At 35.7% G+C, this 13,130-nt stretch overlaps 1 protein-coding gene across 1 annotated transcript in view; it reads right to left on the bottom strand.

Annotated features, from left to right (window-relative positions):
* Positions 1-13,130, bottom strand: part of DNAH7 (dynein axonemal heavy chain 7) — a 334,263-nt gene that overhangs the window by 126,450 nt on the left and 194,683 nt on the right. Inside the window, exons 41-43 of the mRNA XM_058300437.1 lie at positions 10,323-11,195; positions 7,528-7,757; positions 4,660-4,990 (exon numbers count right to left, since the gene is read on the bottom strand). Coding sequence (XP_058156420.1) covers positions 4,660-4,990; positions 7,528-7,757; positions 10,323-11,195 — 1,434 coding nt within the window. The remainder of the gene's footprint in view (positions 1-4,659; positions 4,991-7,527; positions 7,758-10,322; positions 11,196-13,130) is intronic.

The raw sequence follows: 13,130 nt of genomic DNA, 5'->3' as shown, positions 1-13,130 counted from the left end.
TTGATAGAACAAAGAGAAAACACATGATCATTTTAATTGACTCAGAAAAGGCATCTGACAAAGTCCAGCATCTGTTCTTGATAAAAACACTTAGAAAACTAGTAATGGAAGGAAACTCCTTCAACATGATTAACAGCATATATAAAAAACCCACAGTTAACATCATATCCAGTGGTGAAAGACTGAAAGATTTCCATCTAAGATCAGGAATGAGACAAGGATCCTACTGTCACCACTGTTACTCAACATTTTACTGAACATTCTAACCAGAGAAATTAGTTAAGAAAAAGAAATAAAAGTCACCTAAATTGAGTAGAAGAAGCTAAACTTTATTTACAGATGACATGATCAAATATGGAGAAAACCCTGAAAAATCCATAACACAGATACTAGAGCTAATTCAGCATATTGTGGGGATACAAGAGAAAAATGCAAAAATCAGTAGTGTGTCTACACACTAGTAATGAACAATCCGAAAAGGAAATCAAGAAAAAAATTGTTTACAATATCAACTAAGAATCAAATATCTAGGAATAAATGTACATAAGGATACAAAGGACTTATACATGGAAACCTACAAAATACTGCTAAAACAAATCAAAGAAGTCCAAAATAAATGGAAGGATGTTCCATGTTCATAGATTGGAAGACTAAATGTTAAGATGTCAGTTTATAGATTTATTGCAATACCAATTAAAATCCTAACAGCTTTTTTTTTTTTTTTTGCAGAAATGGAAAATCCAATTATCAAATCTATGTGGAAAGGTAAAAGACTCTGAATAGCCAAAACTGTCTTGAAAAGAAGAATAAAGTTGGAGGAATCGCACTTCTGGATTTCAAAATATATTACACAGTGACTGTAATCAAGACAGCATGATACTGGCACAAGGACAGACATAATTACCAAAGGAATCAAATCGAGAGTTCAGGAATAAACCCTCACATCTATGGCCTATTGATTTTTGACAAGGTACCAAATCCACTCATCCGTGAAAGAAGAGTCTCTTCCACAAATGGTGCTGGGTAATACTGGATATCAAGATGCGAAAGAGTGAAGGTGGATCCCCAACTCATACTATACACAAAAATCAACTCAAAATGGAGCAAAGACCCAAATATAAGAACCAGAACTATAAGACTCCTAGTATAAAACATAAGGAAGCATCTTCAGGACCTTGTATCAGGTCACGGTTTCTTAGAGTCTATACCCAAAGCACAAGTAAAAAAAAAAAAGATCTATAGGACCTCATCAAAATTAAAAATGTTATGCATCAAAGGACTTTAACAGAAAAGTAGAACCACAACATACAGAATGGGAGGAAATATTTGGAAACCATGTATTCAATAAGGGCTTAATATCCAGAATATATGAAGAAATTCTACAACTCAACAATAAAAAAGACAACCCAATTTAAAAATGAATGAAAGACTTGAATAGACATTTCTCTAAAGAAGATATATGAATGGCCAAAAAGCACGTGAAAAGATGTTCATCGTCATTAGCTATCAGGGGAATATAAATCAAAAGCACAATGAGTTACCTTTTCACACCCAACAGAATGGCTACTATTAAAAAACAGAAAATTACAAATGTTAGAGGGTATGTAGAGAAAGAGGAACACTTATTCATTGTTGGTGGGAATGTGAAATGGTGCAGCCACTGTGGAAAAGAGTTTGGCAGTTCCTCAGAAAGTTTAGTATTACTATTTGACCCAGGAATCCCATTTCTAGTTATATATGGAAAGCAGGGTCTAGAACAGATATTTGCACATCTATGGTCATAGCAACAATATTCACAATTTCTGAAAGATGGAAGCACCATCTTAAGTGGCCATCAACAGATGAATGGATAAGTAATATATGGTATATACATACAATAGATTATTATTCAGTCGTAAAAAGGAATGAAGTTGTCATACATACAAGAACATGGATGAACCTTGAATACATCATGTTGAGTGAAATAAGCCAGACACGAAAGGACAAATATCCTATGGTCTCATTAATGTGAAATAATTAGAATAAACAAATTCATAGAATCAGAAACTAGAATACAACTTACCAGGGACAGTGGTACAGTAAGGGATGGAGCGTGTTGCTTAATTCATACAGTTTCTGTTTGGGTGATGGAAAAGCTCTGGCAATTTATGGTGGTGATGGTAGTATAATATTGTGAAGTTAATGAACACTAATTAATTAGATAGTAGAATGTAGTTAAAGGGAGATATTCTCGGTTGTATATATGTTACCAGAATAATCTTTTTTTTAAAAAAAACCATAGGACTGTATGTCACAGTGGACCATCGACACTAGTTAATAGTATAAATTTTCGCCAACTGTAGCAAAGTTAGCACACTAAATGCAAATCTTTAATCATAGGTAAAACTGTGTGTGTGAGGAGCATATGGGAACTCTATTTTCTGCATGATTTTTCTATAAACCTATAACATGTCTAATAAAAGAAAAGAATAACAGGAAGGTACACTATATGAGATACTTGTGGCATGAGTCTACTTCAAAAACACATAAAAAAGGAGATCTAAATATTCACAAAGTGAGTTTTGTAGGTTCTTAAATACAGATACTTATCATGAACATTAGAAAAACACTGAACAATTATTATATATAAAGGTCTCCTATAATCCTGCTATAATAATTCACCTCTGTAAACATCTTCATTTATATTCTTCTCTATCTTTTTCATGTGTATATGCTACAAAGCAGTAAAAATGCTACATTTTAACCAATGGAATCATAGTATACATAAGGTACATACTGTTTTAAAAGCCACTCTATTTCATTAACAATATATAGTGAACATCCCTCCATGCTAGTAACATTTACATCGTTATTTTTAATGGTTGCGTAGCATTCTTTAGATACAAATCATAATTCTAACATAATATCTATGCTCTTTATTCTTATTTGTTTCAACTGCCATGTTTAAGTATTTTCTACCTTTTAAAAATATATAATAAACTTTATTTTTAAAGAGGTTTTGGATTACAGGAAAGTTACACCGAAAATATGAGGGATTCCCATATATCCTCCTCTTCTCCCACATTATCCCCTATTTTTTAAAATGTAGCAGAACAATTTATTATGATGTATCTGTAAAATCCACTCATTAAAAATAAACATTAAAAAAATGATTCACTTGTCATTTTCTACCTTTTACAAAGCATTTAACAAATACTAATAAATTGTTTTCTAGAAAGGATACAAGGGTTCTTGTTTTACTATACCATCAGCAGCACTAGCAGGCATTCTGATAGGCAAAAGAAAAACTTGCTTTAATCTATATTTCTTTAAATACAGGTGAGGTGGAACAGCTTTTCATATGTTTGACTATTTGCCTTTCTTCTTTTGTGAATTACCTCTTTATCATTTACTATTCTATTTTACAGCTACTTTTTTCTTGATTTATAAGAGCTCTTTATATCATAGAAGGCATATTAATCCTTTGTATGCTCTCTACCCCTCCCCACCCCCATATTTCTAAAATTCTATCCATAGTGTTTATTGCGTCATCTTGCTGTGTCAGCTCTCCGTGTGTGCGACGCCATCCTTGGGCAGGCTGCATTTTTTTTGTGCTGTGCAGCTTTCCTTACGGGGTGCATTCCTTGCACGTGGGGCTCCCCTACGTGGGGGACACCCCTGTATGGCACAGCACTCCCTGCATGCATTCAGCTCTGCGCGTGGGTCAGCTCATCACAGGGGTCAGGAGGCCCTGGGTTTGAACCTTGGACCTCCCATGTGGTCAGCAGACGTCCTATTCATTGGGCCAAACCCGCTTCCCTATCCATAGTGTTTATGTCAAACAAAATTTACAGATTTTTAGGTATTAAAATGAATCACGCCTAAATTTTTTAATTATGAAAAATAAAAATGAATATTCGGAGCATATGCATTCTAAATAATATTGCTCAGTGATTTTCTTTCTGATTTTTCTCATACCAGGTAAGTCCTAGGTTGTAGTCCACCTAAATATTATAAACATTTTGAGCTACATTTTCAACTATTCCATAACAATATAACCATTTAAATTTACATTTTCAATCAATCTGAAATCAATTATGGAATAAGATGTGAAGAAAGAATCTAACATTCTCCTTCCAATCCCATCAACCAAATTTCTACTTTTTATTTTTAAAAATTCACATCTTAACATCTAATACATTTCATCAAATCTAAAAACATATTAGAAAATATGATTGCAAGACACATTGTTTTATAGATCACCAAGGAAAAAAAAAGCAAATATTGAAACAATACTTTATCACATCTATTGTGAGACATATCCCAATTACAGAAATGTCTAAAAACCCTATGATAAAGGCATGCCTTAGAATCAATTTAAATATTTGGGTCTTGTGACTCTATTACTATAGTGCAAAATTGTAGAACATAGTTCTTGTACTAAATGTTGTTTTAGGTAGGTTATAACATCTGGCAGCTCTCATCTTTCTCAAAATTGTCTGAGCCAGGCATGTGCATATCTCCCCCACTCCCCCAAGAGGAATTAGGGAATCTTTTTGCCATCTTCAATTAAATTTTGAGACTAATTTGGAGAGACAAACTATATTGTATCAGGCAATGTGAAATATTTTTTGAGCTGTGATGACATGTTCCCTAGCAAGCTGATGAATGTGCACTTACCTGTGCAGTGAGGGTATCAAGGGCACTTAGCGCTGACTCTAGTATTGGCAAAGCCTCTGCCAGGTCAGCATCACATTCATCTTTGATGGCTTTGGCAGCCATAGCTTGTTCATTTGCTATGGTTTCATCAGCTTTCACTATTTTTTCTGTTTTGGCAACTTCTATAGACTCCCTCTCAATGATAGCCATCATTTCATCAACCTCTTTGCTGGCAACTTTTAACTGAGGATGCAGAGCCTCCAACTCAGTTTGCATTGTGGCTACTTGAGATGAAGCAGACTCCAGCTTATCCAATCCCACTTCATACCTCCTTTTCATTTTCATTACCTCACTGAAAGCAAGACCATAAACCAAGGTCAGTCACAAGGATTTTTCTTCCACTTCAAAGAAAAAAAGCATTTTCTTATTAGTAGCTCAACAGTGCCTAGCAGAGTGATGTTTTGTTTTACTGACATTATTCCACCATTACATCATTTTCTATTCATTTCCACTCCTATTAATTTTTTAAATTAAGTGTTCTTGAGCTTTTCAGACTTTTTGAAGACAAAACTAATGGAGTAGTCTAAAGATTTCCACATATATTAATTTGTCAAAAAAGATGAACTCTAGAATGTGGATTCTGCATAATTAAGAACAGGGAGTATGTCTTGTTTCTGTTTCCAGCACTAAGCACAATGTCTAGTCTTATAATAGAAATTTTTTAAAAACTCACTAGGCATAAGGCAAGGAGTCTCCTGCATTAAAATGAATGATAAACCTCCAAAACTAATCACTTTGGGAAGTTTATTCCAACAACACTATTTTTCCTTAAAACTTTTTATAATAATTTTTTCTAAACTGACTTCAGTGTCCAAAAAATATTATTTTCAATGTTTTTGTCACATGTCATATCCTCTCAGAGTAAAAACTTGACAGTAATGGGAACCGAGGGGATTAGATTTACTTTACCATATTATCTGTGAGTTAAGTTTCAGCTGAAACCTCATGGAACAAACACAGGGAAGATCCCAATGATGCCAGCATGAGGCAGCTACAGTATGGCGGTTCATCCTATTGCAACACTTTGTTAGATAAACTACTGCTTTCCCGGCAGGTGATGTAATAATTTGCTTCTAGATTAGAGCACTCTCTGGTGATAAAGAGAGCTGAAGACTTTAGCTGTTAAGGGAAGGTAAACTACAAGCTAGGAATTCTAGTTGAGATGAAAGAAATTTTTAAAAAAAGGAAAATTTGAAAGGCGAATATCTGAAAACACCCAGGAAACTATTGCTCTTTCAGCTTTCCTACAAGTTTGTATGTCATTTTAATATAAACTCTCTTTCAGTTTGGTTGGTCTTAAATATTGTGGGCACATAATTAAAGTCACGAGTGATATCCAAAATCAAATCTGTTTCTCTAGGAGTTTTTAATTGTTGATCTAATAGGTGTGATAAAGACAAAGCAGTGTTCCATTGAGGTAAAGATAAGATCTACATGGGCGGATAATTGTCTTAAGAGCTAAAGAAATAAAATCCTGCCAAGTTATAAAGCAGCTTTTTTGTGGGAGTTGCAGACTTCTCTAGGTAGATAAAAGAATTACTAACGATAAGACTCAAACCCAGGGTGTGGACTACATTGACTAGGAAAGCTGTGACACCCCCACTTGGGTCTGTATTGCAACAGTCACTATAAAAGGGATGAGGAGCGTCCTATCAGTACCAGGATAGCGTCCTGGTCAATATGAAAACGCATGCTTCAAAATGCTTGTGATGGTGTGTTACCCACAGGAAGATTAGAATTAACTATAAAATATATACAAAATCAAACTCAGAGTACTATTTTTTATGATTAAAAAAAATTTTTTTAAAGATACATAAATCACACAAAATTAATATTTTTATGTTAAGAAATCTGTGTACATTTGGTATTTTAAGTATTTTTTAATATATAGAAGAATTTGGTCTGTTAGATAACAAGTCAACCTTGTAATTCCAATTTTAATTGTGCAATTGTGCAACAGAACTAAATTTGTGTTTTAAGTCAAAATCACATCCCATTTATACAACACATTCAAACATTTAAAAGAACACAAGGATCATCATGTATAAGTTTAATTTACTAGACTGATAGATTATTTAAATACTGAGGAAGGTCTGATAAATTTAATCCAAACTTAAAAGGAAAATAATTTATTAAAATTATAAATGCAACATAAAAACCTTAAATTTCTGAATGTGCACAAATATTAATCAAAGACGTCCCTTAAAGTGACTACTAATATCTTCTAAACTTCTAACTTTATAGCTTAATATTAATAAGCTTTTAAATTTTGGAATATATATGGAGAGAACGAGCATTAATTTTTAGAACCAAAGACATTTTTGGAAAAACTCAAGAACATAACTCTCCTTCTGACACTTCCTCTTGTGAATACGTTTATTGATGCTTATATTGATGTTTCCAAATGAGAGTTTAGAGAAGTAAGCTGGCCATGTATAGTGAGTGGCTATCTCTGGGGTTTCAGCTGTTCAGTATCCAAAGAGAAGGGCTTATCTATTATCTAATTTCTTATTGAAGAAAAATTGCTCTCTAGGGATGTTTACCCCAACTCACTATCAAAATCTCCTGGGGTCTTCCTACAGCACCAAGTGGCATGCCTTCATTCTTTCAACAAGTATGATAATGCATGTAGTGCTGGACACTACGTGTAAATGAAAGAATAAGACCCTGTTTCTACGTTCAAAATGTTTGTGGATTAAATCACCTAAAGATTCAACAAAACTCACATATGTTTATATGAAATAAATCTCATCACAGTTATATCATTTTTGTACACAATTATTTTTAAACCACCATAGCTTTTGTAGAAATATGAAATTTCATTTTTACCTTCTTTTCTTCTCTAACAACAGTTTGAAGGTAGAAAGTAGCTCAAGATAAGAGGTGGGAGTCACATAATTGTATCTTTGAAGTTCAATATAGAAGGATTCTGACAAATTTATAGTAGATGTATGGAAGCTTTTACACATATCAATACAGCCATCTTGTATTTCTTCTGACATTTCAGTATCTTCTAAGAAGCGTGAGGCAACTGCCTGTAGTGCATCTTCAGGCCATGACTAAATTTAAGATAAATGATTTAGGATTTGATCAAAGTCACCGATGTCAATCTGTTACTACTGCAGCCCTTTACAACATATGGAAGTTGGAGATGGAGGAGAATGGTCTGGGGATGGTGTGGGAGAGAGGAACTTGCTCCAAGAACTTGTATTCCTAGGGCATGGAGCCAGTAACTAGTGTAGGTAATGCAAGTTCTTCAAGGTTTATTCAGGGATTGGAGAAACTGTCCATGAGTATTGCAAGGAGCAAGGAAAGGGAAAAGAACCAAAATATATGGAATGTCTATTTCTGAGCACCCGTTACCGATGTCATCTCATTTAGTTCTCATAACAATCCTCTGAGGTAAATGTTACCACTCTTTCCCTTACACTCCAGAATAAAACAATGAACTACTTCCTTGATTTCTCTTGGTTGGCTTACAAGCATCTCAAAGTGAAGAACAAAACAAGGTTCCTATATTTCCCATCAAAATTGCTCCACCCATCGTCTTCCCCTACTTAGCAAACGTCACCACCATCTACCCTGTTGCTCATGAAGGAATCGTCCTGAATCACTCTCTCCTTTCTCACCCCTCCATCCATCCCATAAGCAAGTTCTATAGGCATGTCCTCAAAAATAGTTCCCCAATCCTTTCACTTCTTTCTGTATCTATCCTAACGCGTCTGCATTATCTCCTATTCAGCATATTCCAGAAGTGTCCCTACGGGTCTCCCTGCAGCCACTCTTGGACCTGCCCCACACCATTCTCCCTATGGTTACCAGAGTGAATTTTTCAAAATCTAGATCGGCCGATATCACTCTGCGGTTTATAATCCATCGATGACTTTCCAGAATACTTATACTCCAAACCCACTGGCAAGCCTCTACCTGAGATTGCCCCCAAACCAATCTGCGAATCTCTCCCTGATCTGGCCCTCCCACCTTGCTGACCTAGCCTATACTGTTGCTCTGTCAGTACTCTGCCTGCCCACCCTGGTTTTCCTGGCCCCTTGCCTATACTAGCCTATGGTCTCTGCCCACGTCTTCTTGTTACTGGCTCTTTTTGTCTTTCAGGTTTACTCTTAAAGGTTACCTTTTAGGAAAGCGTTTTTCTGGCCACTTAATCCAGGGTAGCCTCTGAGTTACTTTCAATCATATCATCTTATATGATGTAATTATATTTTGCTCATTTATTTGTCTGTAGAAAGTAAGCTGAAGGAGAGCAGAGGTCTTGTCTATCTTACTTACCTCTTCATCTCCAGATTTTAAAATGAGACTTGGCTCAAAGCAAGGGTTCAATAAATATGTGGTGCTTGAAATAACCAAGTTTATCAGGAAATGGAGGTACAGAGAGGCTAAGTAAATTCCCCAAGATCATAACTGCTTATGTGTTGGATCTCACACATATGGCTGCTATCAAAGCCCATTAATTTCCTACTACACGTATGGAGAATGCATTGTTATACACTGTTAAAAGTTAGAGGGGAGAAACAAATTACTTTTCATTTTGAACTAGTTATTCTCCTTTTGTAGCACCTTTCTAACCCAACCCATTCTTTGCCCTTTTCTACCCTGCTCTGTGCTTCTTGATGCTGAACTTTACTACAAAAAAGCATAGCTCAGGCTTTCTTACTTTTCGCTCCCTGTTGGGTGTGGCTAATGGTAAGATTAGATGGCGGAAGGTGAATACTCATACCCTCCCTTCCTTTCCAGCAGTGGCTGAGTTCTAGGGCTGTGGTTCCTACTTCTGTGCCAAACCCTCTCAGAGCTCCAGTGGCAACATCCCCTCCCTATGGCCTTCTACACTCAGGGGTCCTAACAACTTCCTGCTATTGCTCTACACTTACTACATGACCGACCACCCTCTTTCAGTTCTTGTAAGCCCACCTACTCCTCCGGGGGTAGTCCATTAATTACGCTTTCCTCAGCGAAGCCTTTGAGAGTATTCTGTTTCCTGCCAGAACCCTGGCTCATATACATTATCTAAAAATATCCTATAACGACAAAGGGTATGGGGAAAGGCAGGAAGAGATGAGAGGTGGAGGCGTCTTCGGGACATGGAGCTGCCCTGGATGGTGCTTCAGAGGTAATCACCGGACATTGTAAATCCTCACAGGGCCTACATGATGGAATAGAGGAGAGTATGGGCCATGATGTGAACCAATGTATATGAGGTGCAGAGGTGCCCAAAGATGTACTTACCAAATCCAATGGATGTGTCATGATGATGGGAACGAGTGTTGTTGGGGGGGGGGGGAGAGGGGGGGTGGGGGGGTGGGGTTGAATGGGACCTCACATATATATTTTTAATGTAATATTATTACAAAGTCAATAAAAAATAAAAAAATTAAAAAAATAAAAATAAAAATAAAAATATCCTATAATACATTAAAGTAATGACTACATATGCAATTAATAAAATATTTCTCTATTATTATGACTTCTTGACTTATAACATCATAGAATCCATCAACATTGATCAGAAAATTCTGCTAAACTACCTTTTTTTGGAGGAAATCTACAAAATGAGTCATGAAGACAATTCAACATTTCTAAAAGCCTATCTAAAATTAATATGGTAATACCTGAAACCAGTCAATAGTACAGCAGTTAACAAGAGCAGGGAACTTTCTAAGCCGATTCCGAAATGCATCTCCTATGGGACTCATGGCAAGGACTACGTGGAGTTGATTGCGGCAGCGATCAATAAACATGTTGAAAAGAGCAATAGGGGTGCCATCTGTCTGTTTGGTTTTATCCCGTTGGCGATCTAACTGGCGCATCTTTTCACATATTTCTTGCTTCTCATCAAGGGCAAAGAGATTTGGAACCTCCCCGGCATTTAGCAAATTGTTGACATCTTCTAGAAATGACTCTCTTTTAATCTGCGTATCTGTAAACAGAAAGACACCCTGCATGTCACCTTCGGAGCACCTCCTCAAGATCACTTTTAAATCTTCATGCCACTCAGTGGTACCATAGCCTTTGGAGAGCTCAACCTGGAAGAGTAAATAATCAGCCATGTGTGCAGCTAATCTGGTGACAGACTGCCTCCCACTCCCTCCAACACCGACTAGAAGAGCATGGCTGCGAGGCTGCTTCAGGATCCTGGAAATTCTACAAATGTGTTCTATGGCAAAGCGGAATAAGACAAGGTTCATGGTTTTTTTGCTCATATTGTTGTATTCTTCTAGGTGACTTTCTACTATCACTCGAAGATCATCCACATTTGCAACTTCTCTGTAGTTGGTGTCCTCCCTCTGCAGATCGTGGAAATCACAAAACATTAAGCTACGTAAGTCATCTTCTTCCACCACTCCATCATTATCAAAATCCAGACTTTGAAAAAGTTCATGAAAATTATCATTCATATATGTTTTCAAAACTTCCTGAATGTAGCTGACAAGCCAACTTCTGTCTGTGTTATCCAGAAGGCGATCATAATACACTCTGAGGACCTGGATGGTAATTAGAAAGTGGCTTTAGAATTGATTCTTCTAATTTAAAAAAAAATTTATGTGTGAATCTCAAATAATATAAATTATTCTCAGAATATTTTTATGGGCTTTATTGAAGTTTAGCCAAACAATCCAAACTGACAATTTAAATACTAATTTTGATCTTGTATATTTGGAATAACAGTTACCCTCAGTTCTAAAAAATGAAAAAGGAAAATATTTGAATATGCTTAAAATGGAAATTTTAGGTTGTATGTATGTTACTAGAATAGTAATATATATTCTCCTAACTCAAAATCATTGGGGGTGGTGTATAGAAATATCCATTTTGTTCTTTTCCTTATATAATGTACATAAATCTTAAGAGTACAGTTCAATAAATTTTTACACATTTATATACCCATGTAACTACCACTAAGATCAAGATATAGCATATTTCCAGCACCTTAGCAGATGCCCTCATGCTTCTGCCTATTAATAGCCTGCCCTCAATTCTATCGCCACCCTTTCACATTTTTAAGTCAATAGGTAATTTTTTTTATTATAAATCTAAATAGTTGTAAAGGATGTAATTTCTGGCATATTTACATTGTATATGTGCTTTAATTTTATTTTACTTCAAAACCTTGATTGTAGATTTTTAAATTGAGCATAGTACCATAAAATTCACCCGTTTGAAGTATGTAATTCACTGGATTTGAGTATATTCATAAAGTTATGCAGCCATCACCACTATCGATTCCAGAACATTCTCATCACACCAAAAAGAAAACTCTGTACCCATTACCCTGTCATGGTTAAGTTCACATGTCAATTTGGCTAGGTTATCATGTCCAGTTGTTTTTTCAAACAAGAACTAGCCTGATTGTTACTGTGAGGATGTTTTGTGCATTAAAAAACAAGTGAGTTGACTGATACATAACTGATTATATCTATCAACTAAGGGGATTGCCTTCAATACAATGGGAGAAGTTTCATCCAACCAGTTAAAGGCCTTAAAAGGAGAAATGATGATTTCAGCAGCCAGGAGGGAAAATTTCCATCTCTGCTTCAGTCATCCAGCGTCTCCTGGGGAATTCATTGAAAACCTTCAGTGGAGTTTCCAGCTTGCAGTTGGCCCTGTGGAATTCAGACCTGCCCATCCCCACAGTTGCATGAGCCAACTCCTATAACAAGTCTTATAATATTTACATCATATATAAATATATATATATATACACACACACATATATATCTCCTGTCAGTCCTGGTTCCCTGGAGAACCCTGACTAATACACTCCATGTTGCCCTTTCTCACCAGACCCTGGCAACCACTGAAGTACTTTGTTTCTGTGGATATGTCTAACCCAGACATTTCATATACAAAGAATCACACTTTATGTGGCCTCTGGTGTCTTTCATTCGGCATAATATTTTTAATGTTCATCCATGTTATAGCATGAATTGGTACTTTATATATTCTGGATACTAGACCTTTATCAGATTTATGATTTGCAAATATTTTCTCCCAATCTGTGGTTTGTCTTTTCGCTTTCTTGAGAGAGTCCTTTGAAGCACAATTTTTTAAAAATTTGATGAAACCCATTAAATTTTTTCTTTGGTTGTTTGTATGGAATATTCTTTATTAACAAGAAAAGTAGATGATGTGCACACTAACTTTGAGAGCCATTGAGAGGCCAAAGGGAATGAGAAACAGTATGTCAATTTTATATCTTTGAAAAAACATTCAGAGAAATTACATTAGTTCTTCCAGCTTGGTAAAGAGGTAAGGAAAGTGAAAAGACACATAAAGTAGTGTCTGACACACCTTAGACATTCAACAAATCTTTCTGGAATGAAAGTCCTAATTAAAATGTCAAGTTCAAACACTTCATATTTTTTGAAATATTGTTGAGCTATTTTTATGTGTTTAAGCACTGAAAATAAATCAGTGAA

Source organism: Dasypus novemcinctus, chromosome 7 (assembly GCF_030445035.2).
Source record: "Dasypus novemcinctus isolate mDasNov1 chromosome 7, mDasNov1.1.hap2, whole genome shotgun sequence".
NCBI classification, from domain to species: Eukaryota; Metazoa; Chordata; class Mammalia; order Cingulata; family Dasypodidae; genus Dasypus; species Dasypus novemcinctus.
The sequence above is the reverse complement of the archived record's forward strand: the minus strand, read 5'-3'. Positions and strand labels throughout refer to the sequence as shown.